At 42.7% G+C, this 18,758-nt stretch overlaps 1 protein-coding gene across 4 annotated transcripts in view; it reads right to left on the minus strand.

The window, feature by feature from the left end:
- LOC146480192 (uncharacterized) overlaps positions 1 to 18,758 on the minus strand; it is a 41,833-nt gene that overhangs the window by 20,903 nt on the left and 2,172 nt on the right. For all 4 annotated transcript variants that reach the window (XM_085109925.1, XM_085109927.1, XM_085109926.1 and 1 more), the window contains exons 3-6: positions 6,833 to 6,997; positions 6,278 to 6,388; positions 5,987 to 6,115; positions 5,003 to 5,093 (exon numbers count right to left, since the gene is read on the minus strand). In XM_085109925.1, coding sequence (XP_084966051.1) covers positions 5,003 to 5,093; positions 5,987 to 6,115; positions 6,278 to 6,388; positions 6,833 to 6,997 — 496 coding nt within the window. The remainder of the gene's footprint in view (positions 1 to 5,002; positions 5,094 to 5,986; positions 6,116 to 6,277; positions 6,389 to 6,832; positions 6,998 to 18,758) is intronic.

Consider the following 18,758-nt stretch of genomic DNA (forward strand, 5'->3'; position numbering starts at 1 on the left):
CGTATGCGAAAACTGGAGGAAGTTTCTCATGCACTCATAAATTTGCCTTGCGGCGAAAGTGAGAGATGAGAAACCAGATAAACTAAAGGACGGTATATATGCGTTATTGACCAAGCGTGAGGTCAAGATGTCTGGATATTGGCCAAGTTCTTTTTTTACGTTTTTCACCGAGGTCCATAAAAACGCAAAAACAGAACGAATCCAATATTCAGCCATCTCGATCGAACATGCTTGGTCAATAAAGGATTTATTATATGGCTTTACCTTCAAGTTAAAACTACAACAGCAAAGCAAAATTCGACACGAAACAGTGCTCTGCTCGGAAAGAAATTCTTCATAGCCCGCCGGTGCAAGATTTATTTTCAGTGAATTTTTGGATTAGCATGTAATTGTGGAAACAAGGAATCCTAAACTATCTTAAGGCTCTAACTTTATAATGGCTTAAAGGGAGTATACAATTATTGAGAACAAAAAGTTTAGATTTTCGCAAGAGCGGAAGATTTGAATTGAATCCGGCAAACTCGCCATTTTCGGCCGATCACACGGTGGCGTAAATAATAAACATTTTTACATAGTATTCGGCTTCCAATCATTCATTCTTGAATGAAACCATAGATTTTAAGATTATATGCAAACATAACCCGAAAAATAGAGCGGGAAAATCAGAAAACTTGTCGAAACTTTGATAAGATTTTGTTGTTTACAACAAGCAAGACGCGGCTAAATTAAAAAACGTGAGCTTCTTCGGTGAACTTGGGAAAAACACTTTTCTGCACTGCGCTAAATACTTAATGCAACTTTCACTACGCTATGATTAAAATACAGTCATTGAAAACCTATAAAATCAATCAATTTAGCACACGACTTAAGACAGTAAGTTTTACAAAATCAATCTATCTAAAATACTACACACAGAGCAACTCACCGATTCAACTCACATTCATTGTAGCTGAAACAAAATTTTCACTTCACCAGGACGATTCCATTCTCTTTTCTTTCCTTCAGGTAAACGTTGGGAGTTTACCAAAAATTTTAGTGTGCGTTTTCCCCAAAAACAAGGAGAAATCGATGAAAAGATTGGATTGTTGCTTGGGATTAAACTTTCGATGCCAATCGAACGGGCAACGGGTAATCCCAAGCGGGCAAGATAGCCTTATCTTGCCCGCTCGGGTAGCCAATCACAGCGCAGGATTTGACTCATCTTGCTCGCTCGCGGAGCCAGCCATATAATAAAAACACGTTACCTCATGTTACTACCAGAAGCTATCGAGGATGTATAGTCATTTTGTTTTCAACGGAGGAGAGAGCAATGCGTGCTATCCAGATGTGTGTAGGAAATTGAACTATGTAAAGGGCTAGGGATGTTATCTGTGAACGAATAGTGTTTAATCAAAGAAACAGGAAAGATGGTGAGCGCACTGTAAATTTTGTGAGTGAACTAAAGAAACTGCCCTTGACATGTGAATTTTGAGGCCAAAAAGACTCCTTAATCAGGGATCGTATTGTTGGTGGAGTGTTGACAGATGAATTATCAGAAGAATTGCTTAAAAGCCAAATCTCACTCTGTGGAGCTCTCATGATTATTGTAGATCTTTTCAGGCGGCTGAACAAAAGTTTCATGTGTCCACAAATGCTGATACCCAAACGCTCACTAATCAGGAATTCAGTTTGTGAGGAAGTTAGAACGGCCAGGACAGGAAGACTGCTCGGTGGTGTAAAATCCGCAGTTAAAATCACCCATTTACTTAACCAAACAAATGCAATGCATTTGGAAAAAATGCATGACTGTGACAAAAAAAGGGCACTTTACACATATGTGCAAAGAAAGGTTCACGAGTTCATACGGTGGAGCAAGAAAACTCTTTTGATGAACGCTGTCGTGGTAAGAGTGACAATGTGCACACAAATTTTGGATCTGTTGAACTTTGAATTGTTTATGACAACAGAAAAAGAATCAAAACCTTGATTGGTTTTAAGATTACAGGAAGAGGCGTTCGAGTCAAGGCAGAAACATGCAGGTGCAGAAGGCACAGTTATCCCCTACAACCTGTACACGGAAATCGCTAAGGAACCTGGGCAAAAGATTTACCAACCTCTTAAAGATTGACTTGTAAGGAAAAAACACATCCAAAGGCTCCGTATCTCCGAATCATAACCAAAAACAGCCTGTTGGCTCGTGATGCCTGCCTGGATCTGGAAGCGATTAAGTTTATGAATCTCCAACTGATAGAAACACCTCAGCCAAATATTGTGAATGCAGAAACATCAAGACAAAATGAGTACCGGAGTACTTTCAAGACTGACCCGCTGCTAAGTGAATATCAAGGTTGTTTTAGTGAAAATCTCGGTAAACTCGCAACTAAAGTGAATTTGGGGATTGACCCTTCAGCACCTCCAGGAGTCCACACACTGAGGAAGGTACCGATTGTTCTGCTAGAACCATCACGAGCAAAGCTCAAAGAGATGAGAGAAGATGGTGTTATTGAGCAAGAGGAGGAGCATAGACCTTGGGTGTCATCTGGGCCAGTTACTAACAAGGGAAAGCCAAAGATAGAGAGGTGAACATTCCACCATCTAAGGACAATGTTCGAATTTCCATTGACCAATGGGACCTGAAAAAGGCTCTCAGACGACATTATTACCCGATGTTTACTTAACAGTAGGTAGCACCTCGCATTTAAGGTGCAAAGAGCTTCGTATCCCCGATGCCTTCAGGGAGTACTGAAAACTCCACGTAGACGACGAGAGTTCTAAACTCTTAACGTTTAAATACCCTTTGGGGTCTTACCGATTCACGAGACTCACCCTTTTGGTATTGCACCAGCTCCTGTAATCTACCAACCAGAGATGGACAGACTGTTCGAAGGGGTTGCTGTTGAAAATTTAGCAGATCATTTTCTGACACATGGCGAAGATCAAAGAGACGTGAATCAGACGTTGAGGGCAGTGCTTGATGAGAGCAGAGAAGTAGGCTTAAAGTTCAATCCCCATAAAGAAAAACTCAGAGTTCCAGAAGTAAACTATATTGGACACATTCTCTAATAAGAAGGATAGAAACCAAATCCTGAGAAAATCGGGGTCATTAAACAAATGCCCGCAGTCACAGAGAAGGAAGGTGTTCCCCGGATTAAAGGAACAATCAATTAGCTAGAATAGTTCATCGAGCACAAGGCTGATCTTCAAGGATCCATTTCACAACTAACTCAGAAAGATGTAGCATTCGTTTGGAAGAAGCTACAGCAGGAGGCTTTTGAAAAACTGAAATCTATCGTAACCATCGCACCTGTGCAAGGAAAGGATACAATTAGTACTGGACTTGGTGCTGTGATCATGTAAGATAGTAAAACAGTTGCATTTCGCTCCAAGAGTGGTGATGGAGTATATCATGAAAGGCTGGTCTTCTGAAAAAGAGCAAGTTGATTAGCTTCCCAGGGAGTACTGGAGCCTCAGAGGAGAGCTAACTGTAGACCATTGAGAACCGAAGTATTGGATGAAATTCATGGAGACCACCTTGGAAAAAAAAGTATTTGCTTTGCGGGTGACTATGCCTTCTGGCCTTTAATGAAAGCTTGAAGACAAACAAGCAACTGAAATATCTGTAACGCCTTTAACAACCAACAGCAGATAGAGGCGTTGCATCCTGACCACATGACATCCCAGGATTACCATGGCAAATCACATATACTTATTGGTCACTCATTTCTATTCAAAGTACTTTAATATAGTGCTAATTCACCAAAACACTTCCATCTGTTGTCAACAACCGCCTAAGTTCCAACGCTTCATAACTCACCACATTTGTCCACATTTGCCTGAAAATGTCCAACATGCATCCACAGAGGCAGAAATACCAATCAAATTCACAGCAGATTCACACAGGTCACCCATTACTACAAGACCTGGACGACACGTTAAAACGCCAAAGTGATTAATTAACTCCTGTTAGAGGGGAGATGTTAAAATGTTACTTAATGGGGACCCCACGGGATTTTGGGTCCCTGACTGTTTTCTCGGGCCACCCCGCGGACTGTTGTGGCCGCTGTTTGTCTTGAGTTAAAGAACACGCGTTGGACAGTTGTCACTTCGTTTACCTAGGAAAAATTAAAGTTAAAATTTAGAACTGTGTTTAAGACGGATTTACAACAGGAAAATATTCGACGTTGTAGACATTTTAAATTAAATGCAAGTTTCTGGCTCAAACAGCTTCAGGGCAAATGAACGTTTCATCACAAGTGAGAATTTTTTTGTTACATATTCAAAGCAGACCGATTGATTGTGTTCTTTTCTCACGATTACTTTTGTCCTTACTGAGTATGGTTAGCTATCCTGGGAAAGATTTCTTTACATGTTAAATACAAATTGGTAAAATACAATAATTTTAGTAATCGCATGTCAGGGTAGTACCTTTTCTAAGTATATAAGAGGACCTCCCAGGTAAGCCTAGAAAGGCTCCTGGCACTTCCTGTTCAATGTTGTATTATTAGCAAAATGTGTCGAAATGTAACAATACCTGATTTGGGGAAAATAAAATAAATAAATAAATAAATAAATAGTTCGCATTACATAGCCTCAGTATTGATATTAAGGTACCAGCGAGAGGCCTATTGGCCGTTTGAACAAAGAGTTCTTTTGTTTTAATGATGGTCACATGTCGATGACAAAAACAAAATGTCTGTAAAGAGTAAACATCACTCTTCATGTGATTCCTGATTTTAGGAATAACAGACTTGTTATTTATGATTTGGACCATGAAAGAAACTAATTAAACGCCTTTTGTAGCTAGTGTAATACTGTTACAGATATCAGGTCCTGGCAAAATTCACTGCAAAAGCTGTTTTTCTTTCAGTCTGCTACCCCAGTTTTAAGAAGTGTGATACAGTGTCATTTATGACATGTATGACCGGCAAGCTGGAGGGTACTGAATTTATAAGGCAATTGTTAGTGTGTGTAACAGAAGTAGTTAATTCGTATTTGTTCTGCAATTGTCACTGATTTTACGTACCTCCAATAACCAGATAATCAACTTTAATGGTGTCTTTACTTCTACTGTCATAGTTTTTCACACAAATCTCCATTTCTTTCGTAGATGTGTGCTAAAATGAAACATATGTGTTAAAGTTTGCTTGTTATTACTTGAGATAATGTGATAACGACTTATAAGCCATCGCGGGAGATAGAAGAAAAGTGCCCACGCCCATTTCAAACATCTGGGGTTTTTTTGTATTATCTGTTTACGTTTTCGTTGTATAGTGCAATTCCAGGGATTCGATTGGCTTAGCGGCCATGGTATATGAGCATTATACCATGTCCGAAAAATAGAGATATTAAATTGTCTCTGTTTGTTCTTGCAAAGCGAATGAGCAAGATCGAGCAATATTTCTTGATTGTTTTAAATAAAACGTTTACTCAACTAACGCTTGTTGGATATGAGATGATTATAGCCAACTCGGCACCACTCGAGAAAACAGTTTGCATCAACCTCGTTCCCAGGGTCTCTCCTTTTCACGTTCCAGGGAAGGAGGTTGAGTTTAGAAAACTTTGTTGACCATTCACTCTGGCTGGACTCTAGACTCTGATCACATGCGTCGGTCACACCACCTGATAACGTCATTCTTGCGTCTATACTCTGACAACAAACCCCGCTACAACAATCAAAACGCGAGTTCTACACATTGTTTTCGCATATCCAACGCGCGCTCGTGGAATATTGTAAATTATGAGTTTCAGCTATTCAGGTTATTCGCCGTATCGTCGACATCTTTAAAAGCATAAATTCATTTAAGTAATGGAGAGTTGATCAGTAAAGGGGTGCACAATCAGCCCTTCCCTCGTCAAAACTGCTCAGACTTAACTGTTTTTTCTCCTGAGCGTGGAGGTCTTCCATTGGTGTAAGGATAACATTCCTTTCATTAAATTTACGTAAGGAAATGAGTAATGCATGAAACGATAGACTGAACGGGTGAACTAGGGGGGGAAAACGTCTTACCTCAACCCAGGCGGTAATTGCGTCACATCCTGACCCTGCAGACAGCCCCGAACTGTTGTTGTTGTAAATGCGTTTTGGTGTCACTACTGCCACAGGAGGAGCAAAGAATGGCTCTGTGAAGTTGATTTTCTGTAACAAGAAAAAAAATTAGACTTAGGTTAAGAACATGCAGCAGATTGTACAAAGTTATTGCGAACTTTAGGGATCTGGTCTTAAACAGCAAATAAACAAAAAAACAAGTCAAAAATAACTGAAAAAACAATGATACTTTTTCTACTGACCACTTCTTACCTTACAGAAGGCGACGTCTTGTTGTTGAGGAAGAGAGTTGTTTTTCGCAAACACTAAGCTGTCGGTCAGGGTAAAGTTCTCGAGACTCAGGTTGGTGAATGCTAACCAGTTCTGCAAAGCAACAATAACGATGGCTACATAGGAAAGTCAACTGGTGTTTTCACGAAGATAACCTTCTCCTTAGTTCCATTTGTTTTAACGCCCTTTTGTCAAGTTTAACTTGCTTGTCTGAAACCAAATAAGCCAAGCAAGTGCCCAGTTGTACTGATTTACTTGTGTTTACGTTGGTTGTTGTTGGTTTGCTGTTTATTTCTTCTTTTAACCTTAAATTAGAGCGAGGTCATTTTTTTCTAAGTGAACGATTTTAGCTACAGTGGATTGATCCAATTCGACTAATATTTCTTGTTGGACACGTGTGCTCAGCAGGAAAATAAGATCACAATAAATGAAAGCTGACAGCTAGGAGGCGTTTTCTTTAATGATAAATACCCATCATCACCAAGGGTGATCTTGGTACTATCTAACACTGGAAACAACAGTTAATAAATTACTCACAATTTTTATGTTTTGGTGTAGGCCATCAAAAATCCTGGTTTCTCTGAGACATAGCTTAAAACTTTCGTTACTGGTATCGTCAATCCATACAACCATAGCATCTTGCGGTTTCCCTGGAAACTTGTAACTTGGAGTTACAAGAATATTTGGTGAAGACAAAAAACGCTGGAAAATCATAAATGAAAAAGGGCTTGAAATCACACAATTGTAGGGTAAGGTAACAAGCTAAGGATAATATAAATAAAGAACTACCAGTTGCATAAATGGCACATGGGTGTATGATTATGCGATTGAGGACATTTTTGTTTTTTGGTTGGGAGGTGGGGTGGAAAGCTGAGAGGCACTTATACGTTTGCAAGGAATTTTTTGAGGAGTTTTATGCAGTTGGACTTTCTTGGGTGCAGTTTAGTCTTCAGAATAATAATAAAAAGTATTAAGCATTAAAGTGCGAATTAAGGACACTATATATCAGTGTTATAAACATACAAACTGTACTAACATATGACATAACATGGTGTCAGAAGACTTATAAAACGGCCTAAATACTAATCTTCGTGACTGCGGAAGTTATAGACCTCTGCCAGATAGTTTTTCTTCGATACCGACAGGTGGGATAAGCGCAAGCGCAAACGATGGTTCATGCAGGAGCCGCAATGGGTCAGCCTTCACTGCGGGTAAAACCCACGAAATCATTCGACTTTACCAAATTCTAGGAATGGTCTCGTTCGATAAAACGTTTCGAGCGCTGTTGTTTCGGGCCTTCAAAGTCAAGAAGAGGCATAACGGGTGAATGCCCTTCTTTATGCCATGGATGGTGATACTGAAGACATCATGGCAAGCTTCACTTTTACGAAAGCGTCTGACACAGACAAGTACCACGCCGTTAAAGCAAAATTCGACAATTATTTCATTGCGAAGAGGAATTTAATTTACGAGGGAGCTAGATTCAATCAACACGTGCAAGGTCAAGACGAGCCCGTAGATAATTTTATGTCTGATCTTTATCGTTTGGCCGAGTTTTGTGCATATGAATAACTAAAAAAGCAAATGGGAGCGCAGATCGTTACTCAAAGAACGGTCGTTAATCCCACGTTAAGAAACAGAACTTCAAAACGGTTTGCCACAACAAAGGTTCACGACGGTAAAATGACCAAACAACGTTTATTTGAGAAAAGCGGTGGAGATGTTAACAATGCTTGAAAGCTTGGAACCACGCCCATTGGCCTCACTTTTCTAGGAGTAAGGTATGTAAGGACTCATCATCCAAGCGAATTCCATGTTCACAGAGGAGAGTGTCTAGGAGCCCTCGTGCTGCTCTAATTTATCTCTCCCAGACTCCACCTATGTGACTACAGGCGGGTTGAATTGAACTTCCAGTCAATCTGCTGATGGCGAAACTCCTCGGTGGTCTCGTCGGGATTCATTTCTTTGAAAGCTTCGCGCAGCTCTCTTTTCACCAACCAAGTTAGTACCGTTGTTGCATCTTATCTCTCGTACGGGTCCTCAACGAACAATAAAACGGTGAAGTACGTTAAGGAAACATTCTGTCTCGAGCGAGTTTGCGACTCCAATGTGGACGGCTCTGCTTACAAGGCACGTAAACGTTACTCCGAATCTTTTGCTTTCTTGTTCTTGTTTGGTCATGTACGGTCCAAGAAATCGACCCCAACATAGGTCAAAGGAGGTGCTGGTGTTAGTCAAACCCATGGCAGATTAGCCATCTTCTGATCTTGAGGCGGGGCTGTGGTCCGACGACACCTGACACAAGAAGGGATAAGTCGACGCACTGCGGATTAGCTCCAACAATCCAATACCTTTCGCGTAATCTAGCGAGGACATGCCCACGTCCTGCGTGACAGAGTTGCTCGTGAGTGTGACGAATGATTAATGTTGCCACGTGACTCTTTCGAGACAAAATAATTGGAATGTCAGCTAAATTCAGTCGGCTACCGACTCGTAGAAGACCTCCATCAACGAACGGGTTGAGGCGTTAAAGGGAGCTGGTTTTTGTTATTTCGGTCTTTCCTTTCTGGGGGTGTGTCCGGTTATAACCATGTTTGTTACGGCATGCTTGGTAGAGGCTCTACAGTACGTTATCGAAGCTTTGGGACTGTGTGAGACAAATTATTGCGTGCTCTGCTTCTTCTAACTTTTCAACAGTCAGTGATGAGCAATCTTCGTTCAGCTTTATCGTTAGTGGTAATGAGGGACCCTTGCTGTTCCTTGAAACTCTTTAGCCTTCTTTCTTTAAGAATGGTTTTCACTCTCAAGAAAACTGCAACGGCTTTTTTCAAGCGATGCCAGTCAGGAAAATGTTGCAGTAGCTTCGATACGGATGCTACAGGTGCTGGATCGGTGATCACTGTAACAAAGGCATTAACTTGTTTCTTGACTTCTGGATCTTCGGTTGAAAGTTTGCCAAATGACGGAGGCTGTGCTCGCATTTCGTTCTCCGGTCCCCTTACCCAGCGCTGTTATTCTATAAGTGTTTTGGCATCTAGGCCTCGGAAAGCATCATCAGCAGGATTTTCTTTCGTTTCCACAAATCTCAACTGGCTAGGGTCATAAAAAATTGCGTATTAGTTGGACACGGTAAGCGACGATACCTGGAATTGTTTCTGGTAGTTACCGATGTATCGCAACACGGTGGTAGAATCAGTGTGGTACTGTATGGTATCAGGCTTATCGTCGAGCACTTTGAATTCTTCATCATTTCGCCGAGGTGGACGAAGACGGTAGCGGCAGCCAATTCTCAGCGTGGGATCGTCACCGGTTTGATCGGGAAAGCCGTGCTTTCCCAATCATAAAGGAGCAATGTATGCGACCTTCGTTGTCACAAAGATGCTGATACACCACTGAACCGTATCCGACTGAGCTTGCGTCTGAGAAAACATGAAGCTGTCTAGTTTTAACTTGTCTGAAGTCTGATGGTTTCACCGCCTCGAGGGACGATCATGCGTTCGAGAAGTAGAAGTTCTTTTCGTCACTTTCCCATCGTTTACGATAAGGATCAGGGAGCTCGTCATTCCATACAAGCTTCTCTCCTCTACGAGCAGCCCTTGAAGCAGCTTCTTGGCAGTCAACGTAAGTGGTGCGGCAAAACCAAGAGGATCATCAGTGGAGGACACGGTCATTAGTATTCCTCTTCTCGTTAGTGGTTTCTCCTTGACGACAATGCGAAAGCCGAAGGTATCTGATTCAACGCACCAGTGTACGCCGAGAGCACGTTCGACTGGCAGGTCATCGTAGTTGAGGTCCTGCGTTTTTACGTCTTTTGAACGCTCTTCTTCCGGAATTGACTAAAGGACGCTTCTATGGTTGCTGATAAACTTTGTGAGTCGTAATCCACCCTCTGCGCATGCTTTACGAAGGCCGTCAATTTGATCCTTGCCTTCAGCTTCGGTACCAACTGATCGCAAGCAGTCATCAACGTAGAAATAGCGTCGTAGTGTGTTTGCAACTGCGTTTCCAATTTCTTCCTCGTTTTCGTTTGCTCTGTTCCGTAAGGTGAAATTGGAACAGCTTGGCGAGGACACGGCTCCGAAAGGGTGACCCGTCATGCTATATCCTGCCAGTTCGGCGTTCAAGTCACCACCTGGCCACCAAAGAAAACGCATGAAGTTGCATTAGAAGACAGGAACCCTTAAATGGTAGAATATGGCTTCAATGTCACCTACAAAGCTACTGGCTCTTGTCTGAATCGAGTAAGGGCGCCAACCAGACAATTTGTCAGGTCAAGACTGTAGCACCGTAGCACTACGATCAAACAACAAACGAATCTTCTGTGGCTTCGTAGGGTGGTAGACGTCGTGATGTGGAACATACCACGCCTTGCCGTTTTCTGTCAACGGTGTTTCGTTTTGGACGTTCTCTGCATATCCTTTATCCATCATATTGTTTATGAAAGCCACGTAGTCGCTCCGATACCAGTCTTTCTGCGTCACCTTTTTCTTCTGCCAGAGAACTCTCTTGAGAGCTTTTTCTCGGTTATAAGGTAGCTTGACGTCCTGCTGCCGAAAGGGGAGTGGGATCTCGTGGTGACCATCTGTCTGTCGGATGCCGTTGGAGTCTAAACTGAGGAATTTCCTATCTCTTTTTAGAGTAGTTGACATCTTCTGGAATGTTGTTTGATGCACTTTCGCTGAAGTCAAGTTCAAATACATTTAGCAGGGACTTAGGAGTGATGGTTTCCTTGACGCTCTCTCCTTTTCTGACAGTGATCCGATGTGCGGTCAGTTTTCTCGTTGCTGGTTCTATGGTTACATAAACTGGACTGCTGATTGTCCAACCATAGCTGAGTAAAGCGAGGGACCATCACCATCGTTTGGCACTACCATGAGCGGGACAAGGGCTTTTGGGCGGTTGCCTCCAATAAGAAGACCGATTTCAAGTTCAGGATCACAAGCAGGTATCTCTCCAGCGATTTCTTTCAGGTGCTCGATGCGGCTAACAATATCTGAAGTAGTGATCTGCTTGTGATAGGCTGGGATTCCTTGTCTAGTGTAGTCATCTAAATCGTGTGGCGGAAACTTCTTATTGTCCTCTGTGACGCTGCTAGATCGTAGCGTAGTTTTGGTGAGCGAAAGTCGACGAAAGTCATTGAAGCCTGCAACGGCGTTGTCCTTACGCCTAGTTCTGACTACGGTTTCGCGCCACTTAGTTTGCAGATTGGCGGGAAGCTTTAGAACTATGGCTTGCAACTTTGGTGCATGATCCAACACTGCCAAGTGCGCGATGGTCTCCGAAGCTTTATGACATTTCGTTAAGAAGATCGAAAAACGTTTTACTGTAGGGCCATAGTCATACTTGAGAAATGGCCAACTTAAAAGCTAAAAGCTTCTACGTGTAGGTGCTGTTCGAGGTAATAGAGCCTGTCTGCCCTGCTTATTACTTTTGACTGAACGCGCGCGTCGAAAGCCATGATAATCGTTTTGTAGTCCAGGAGGTCGCCCTTAAACTTTGGTACCACAGGCTGAGGAAGAATCATTGCTGTGGCGAGCTGGTGTTGCGAGGATATCATCCGTTGCATCTGCTCTTGCTGAATCTTAACGACTTCCTTTAGAAGTTCGTCGTCACGTACTTGTTGCATGGAATTTTCGTCACGCCGTTCGGTTTTAAATCCGTGAGAAAAGGGAAAAAACTCTGGAGCATAAAGGTCTGATGGGGAGGACTGCTGAAAGTTTTCGCTCTCTGCCTTGTAGTTATCTACGCCGCGATCTTTTTGGCCAGGCAAAAACGGTAAGGACGACCATTAACGTTTTGGTTCTGGTAACGTTACCGGTCCTGATGGAGATGGCGTTACATGTTGCCCCGACGAGGGCGTTACATTGGCTACCCGGCGGAAGAGTAGGTGGTAAAGTTTTGGCACGATTTTCGTTAAGGTTCTTATCTCTCTTATCATCATCTTGTTGTTCTATTTCAGCCATAACACGTTCCCTCGCTCGAGCTTTAGCAATTTTTAGGTCGGGACGATATTCTTCGTCAGTAGCTTGAGTTCAAGTCCCTCTTTTAACATAGAGTGTTCTGCGATTAATTCAGCAACGTTGGCCTTCTCTTTATCTCGCGACGAGAGATTCTTGAGGAGTGTAACTTGTGTGAATGACGACCGCAAAGGTTATCAAATTAATCGCTGAGGCGCTCTTCGCACGCACTTATCCAATTAACTACCATTATGCGGCACTCAAAAATATCACTTTCTTTAAACCCAAAATGCGCCGACGCTTCTTTTTTATCTTCCGGCGATGACAACGCATAAAAGTACTTGTGTTGAAAATCTTCAACGCGTTGACATAATCTGTCAAGTTCCCGTTAACTGATACTTCTCGACCTCCAGGTTGTTCTCATTGTTCATAAGTTTAGACATGTCGGTTCTTTTGCGGGTATTAAACCACCGATAAAGCGTTCGTTCATTTTTGTTTTAGTCGCGGAACGGTTTCTTCTTCACCTTTCTCTGTTCATTTTCGAATCCTACTAGATTCTCCGTGCCGATCGTTGCCGGCGTTTTCAGCGCTTTCGGCGAATGTTTTTTTATAGAGTACTTCAATGAAATTCAGACGAACCAAGCGATTTGAACGTTGCGTTGAATGACGCGCACTAAAATTCTCACATCGAAGGCTAGAATTTTTCGAAATGAATGTGAGCTGAGATCGTTACTCACAGGGCGGTCGTTAATCCCTCCTTAAGAAACAGAACTTCTCTACGTGCTTATGAAAACGGTTTGCCACAAGAAAGGTTCACTACGGTAAGATGACCAAACAAAGTTAATTGAAGAGAAGCGGTAGAGACGTAAACAATGCTTGGAAGTGAAGCGATGTGTAGCGAGGCGATAACAAAGCGGTTTTGAAAAACTAAGAACTAAATACAACGAAAACTATAATCAGACTAAATAGTAAAATTATTACAAACTTAAGACACAAACGTGAAAACTTCATTAATCTGATACAAAAAGGGCAATAAAAACAATAACATGGACAAATTAAAGTGACTTCCTTCTGTGTCCGCGTTAGGAATTTTGCAGCGTTGACGTTGAACTTAACTTGATCTCAAGACGATTACACGTTGATTAGAACCGAGCGTTTTCTTGAACACGTTCGAGGAAAAGCTAACTTAATTACTACAAAGGACTGTAGATAAAATAATTGAATGCATTGTTTTGTTGCTTGTACGTGGGGAAACATATCCGTTGGTTTAACAACAGAAGCTTAGTTACTGAAAACAAAGAAACTCTAACGTCTATAAAGGAAATATAAAAACCAGAAAAAATAATTTAACAAACAACAGGAAATGATCCGCCACCGCTTGGTTGTTGGCATAAGGAAGTAGAAACTCAGTGGAAAACTGCAGATTAATGCACGCGAACGCTAGAAAGCGCCGTTCAGCAAGCCAGACAAAGCGACAGCTTCAAGAAATAATACGAGTAATACGATCCAGCCAGATTCAAGGAAACATGGAAAGCCTTACAGATTCTCAGGTAAGAGCTAGACAGAAACGGACGCCTGGTAAGCCGAAGCAGCCCAGCACTTGTAGCAGAGATGAAAACAAGAGTGGAAAGCTTGGAAGACGAACGCTCGGATGCGAAAGATGCGGTTTTCATGAAAAACACAACAGACAGGCATGTTCAGCCAACCATGCGAGGTACAAGGAGTGTTATAAACAAGGTCACTTCGCGAGATGCTGTCGGGCTCGAAATACCGCGAACCATATCGGTGAAGTAGAAGTAGTAGAAAGTTGTAGCTCAGATGACGAACATTTTCTCGGGGAAGTCACCTCCAACGAACAGAAGCCATGGACCGCCGACGTCATGGTCAATACGCATTGCGTAACATTTAAGTTGGATTCTTGCGCCGGCTTCACGGTACTCCCCTGTAATGTTCACTGCGAGTTCTCAGACAAACCGCTTCTGATAAAGACTTCCAAGAAGTTGTTAGGTCCCTGCAGGTATGAGCTCAAGTGCAACTGACAGTTTGAAGCTTTGCTGGAGTATGACGATAAGTTCTGGGACCCGAATCTCGGAAGTCCCGGTAACTTACCGGGCCCGACAAGTGCCCTTGGTGATAAATGTTTCTTAACAGAAGTCGTTTTTTTTTTTGTTTTTTTTTAATTTTTGTTAGCTTTAAAGACTAAATTTTAAAATCTTATAATTCTATGAAAACATCGGCCAAGTACCAGCAATGTAATCACTGTGTAATCGGCGAAAAACATTTCAAAGTTTACTTATCGGGCCCTGTAAGTCAGTGCCGGGTCCTTCGAGGAACGGGCCCCTGGAGGATTTAAGTTCTGGATGACTTGGATCGCCCCTTATTTGGTCAAACAGCCTATGGACAGCTTGGAGTCATCACGAAAACAGATTAAGTTCTTTTGCCAGAGAGAAGCTCTGATTACATGAAGAAAAAGCACCCTAAGCTCTTCAAGGAACTTGGTTGTATTCCCGGAGAATACGCGGATAAACTTTATAATAACGCATAGCCGTTTAACCTTACGACGCCACGTAGAATCCCCATACCACTGCTCCCCTGGGTTAAGACGGAATTGAAGCGAGTAGAAGATATGGGCGTCATCGAGAGGGTGGACAAACCTGCAAAATGGTTTAGTTGTCGTTCCTAAGAAGAATAACAAGGTGAGGGTATGTGGAGACTTTATTCAGCTTAACAAGGCAGTGCGGCGAGACAATCACGCAATGCCCACCACGGAACAGACTGTTGGCCAAGCTAGCTGGTGCCAAGATTGTCACGAAGTTGGATGCCAACTGTGGGTTTTGGCAGGAAAATTGAGTTCCACATGGAAATTGCTTACCACCTTCATCACGCCCTGGGGACGGTATTGTTACAAGCGACTCCCATTTGGAACTCTTCGGCACCAGAACATTTTCAGAAAGTCATGCAGGAAATCCTGGCAGGACTTGAAGATGTGGATTGTCAAATGGACGACATCCTTGTGTTCGGTGAGTCTTACGATCAGCATGACCAGCGTGTAGAAGCAGTCTTCAGACGTTTAGAGGAGAATGGCGTGTCACTTAACCTTGAGAAGTGCGAATTTGCCAAGGAGAAAGTTGCGTTCCTGGGTTACGTAAGTCGATGCAATCCGGCAGCTCCAGCTAATGTCTCGCAACTTTGGCGATTCCTGGGAGTGGTAAACCAAATGGGCAAGTACATACCCAACCTAGCTCAGACCAGCAAGCCTCTGAGAGATCTACTCAGTAAAGATATTACCTTGATCTGGGACACAGCACAAAATGATGCCTTTGAAGAATTCAAACAGCAGTTGCTTTCAACACCAGTTCTGGTGATCTATCACCCACACTTAGAGACAAAAGTTCCAGCAGACGCTTCTTCGTACGGAATTGGAGCTATATTGGCCCAAAAACAACCAGATGGTAACTGAAAGCTGGTAGCGTTTATCTCAAGAGAACTAATCACCACCGAACAAAGATATTCTCAGATTGAGAAAGAAGCTTTGGCTACCACTTGGGCATGCGAGAGACTGGCAGATTACCTGGTTGGTAATACGTTTCATGTCCAAACAGATCACAAACCTCTTGTCCTGCTACTTGTCTCCAAGAACCTCGATGAAATGGCCCTAAGAATACAAAGAATGCGAATGCGCCTCTCATGGTTTGACTTAACGATCTCCCATGTACCTGGTAAACATTTGATAGCGGCCCGCGATGCCCTGTCACGAGCACCCTCCCATTCCACGTCCATTCCGAAGATAAAGGAAGAGATCGACCTCTATGTCGAAAGTGTCCTGCTTCAGCTGCCCGCCTCTAATAAGCGTCCGGGAAAAATCTCCGCGCAACAAAAGGATGATCCGGTATGCAGGAAGCTCATGGAGTACTGCGAGGAAGGATGGGCAGACAGGCATAAGCTCCCTAATTCGCTTAGCCCGTATTGGAGCTCAAGAGGCAAAATTCCATGGTACTAGGAATCATCCTGAAAGGCTCTAGACTTATTATCTCCTCAAGTGTGAGACTGGAAATCCTGGAGAGAATTCACGAAGGACACCAAGGAATCGCAAAGTGCAGACGAGGAGTCAAGGACTCAGTTTGGTGGCCTGGATTGAGCAAACAGCTGGCAGATATGGTCACGAACTGCCGCAAATGCATCGAGCAAAGGAAGCCCAACCGAGTTCCGGTGATACCCTCATCCTGAGAGACCATGGCAAGTTCTGGGAACCGATCTGTTTAGCCTGAATGGACGGATATACCTTCTTGTGGTGGACTACTTCTCACATTATATAGAAGTTTCACTTTTGCTGTCATTCCAGAAGTCTAGTGACATAATACGCGCACTAAAGTCCATTTTTACAAGACACGTAATTCCAGAGACACTGAGATCTGACAATGGACCACAGTTCGTCTCAACTGAATTTGATAAGTTCGCAGAGAAGTACTCATTCAAGCACGTAAATTCAATCCCAAAGATGCCCCAGGCGAATGGCGAAGCTGGGCATGCCGTGTAGACAGTGAAAAATGCCCTTAATATGGAGAAAGACACGGCCAAAGCTTTCATGTCCTATAGAGCGACACCATTGGAAAACGGGTACAGCCCTTCAGAACTTCTCTTCGGGAGAAAGATCCAAACCACAGCTCCTATGTCCTCCGATCACCTGAGACAATCATAGCCCAGTCAGGAGAAACTTCGCGAACATGAGCAAGAGATGAAGTTAAAAAAAAACCGGTACAACTCTAGTCATCGGTGCACTGAACTCCCCACCCTAAAGCTGGGCGACCATCTGTGGGTTTTCGATCAGAAAACACCTGCAAATGTCACAGAAAAGGCTGAAACACCAAGGTCCTACGTGGTGGAAACCGAAAGTGGCAGTCCTATCACAAGGAATCGTCGACACCTTGTTCCCATCCCGGAAAGCACCAGCAAGATGGACAAGTCACCTCTAAAACTAGTGGAAAGTCACCCTGCGGCTTCCGTTAGTGAAAGTCCTCACGAGAAGATCTTACCCGACGCTGCAAAGACCACCAGATCTGGACGAGTCATGAAGCCTCCTATCAAGTTTAACCTATAGCTTATTTCAATGGACGTGTCAGAACATTTCAAAGAATCGAACTTGACTACAGCTGTGTTTCACTTCATAGCTTTTGATCATTTAGTAACTCAAAAAGGGGAGATGTTATATAACGCAATCAATGTCGCTTATCAGGGCTCCTGCGCTTATAGAGAGTTCTTTAAACCTAGCTGATCTTGTAACTATTCGGATGGATTAAGCAGCAACACATAGTAGAACAACTTGTGTGCGCTTTTCTTGCCTTCGAAACTGACCGGAGACATAGCAGTTCCAAGCAGATCGAATCGAGTAAAAACAGTTGTTTGTTCAAAAAGTGCGCCATCTTCAAACGTCAGAATTGTAGCCAGCATGCTCAGCGCGTTTAAAATGACTCGTCTCTGCCTGCCCGCGAACCTCCTTTGCTGCCTCGTTTTTCGACAGCAAGGGAAGATCATTCCTTTTCTCAAATTTTATGCTATGTTTTCTAAATATTTCGTAGGTAAGATAAATCAAAACCTGATCAGGAAAAACAAAGAAAATGTCTTCGATTGTAGCGAGGGTTCGTTGTATAATATATCGGGGCTCTTTCCATTTTAATATAACTGGGCTGAAGAATACCATTCGTTAAACCGCGGGCGTCGTTATATCGAGGTTCTACTCTACATAGCATAGCACAGCAAAGCGGACTAGAAAAACACGTGCTGGAATTGAAGACCGGAGCGACCCGGATTAGGAAAACAGGGCAGTCGCTAGAACTGGGGCGCCCGGCTAAACACGAGCTGGCAAAAGAGACGAAGTGTAGTCCTTGGTAAATTATTTTAAAAAATCACAATTAAAAGTTCAACCGCTCTTTCGTTTTTCTAAAAATTAGAAAAGTTGAATTTACGGCTACACGCTCGCTTCAGCCCCGTCCCCCCACCCCCAGAATCAAAATGAGAACTACTCAGTTATTCTAACCTTCCCGAAAATAAATGTTTCTATCGTCTTTCGTAAAGTATAATAATCATGTCGCAATTCGTTTTTTATGTGTGTGTGTGTGTGTCTATTGACTATTTTAAGAAAGCGACCTTCGAGGGTAAGATGTCAAATTGAAATATAAGTGATGAAATATAAGCGATGTTTTAAGAAAATTATTTGATTATTATTATCGGATTTCAATATAATCTCTGTTATCACAAGACGTGTTTGCCTACTCGTCAAAATGGCGTCGAAAACCGAGATAAGGCCTATTGTTGATGTCTGTCATCCACTGTTATGACGGGCGCCTAAAATCTGGCAGCAAAATATATTATGTAGATCGAGTACATAAATATTAGAAACCGACCTACTATGGTACTTCAAACTTTGAATTATGAAGTGATATTGTAAAGCAACTGAACTATTAAATATTTGCCTTCGAAATTTGTTGTTGAGAACAAAAAATGTTGAC

This window comes from Pavona decussata, unplaced genomic scaffold (genome assembly GCF_977016875.1).
Source record: "Pavona decussata unplaced genomic scaffold, jaPavDecu1.1 SCAFFOLD_54, whole genome shotgun sequence".
Taxonomy (NCBI): Eukaryota; Metazoa; Cnidaria; class Anthozoa; order Scleractinia; family Agariciidae; genus Pavona; species Pavona decussata.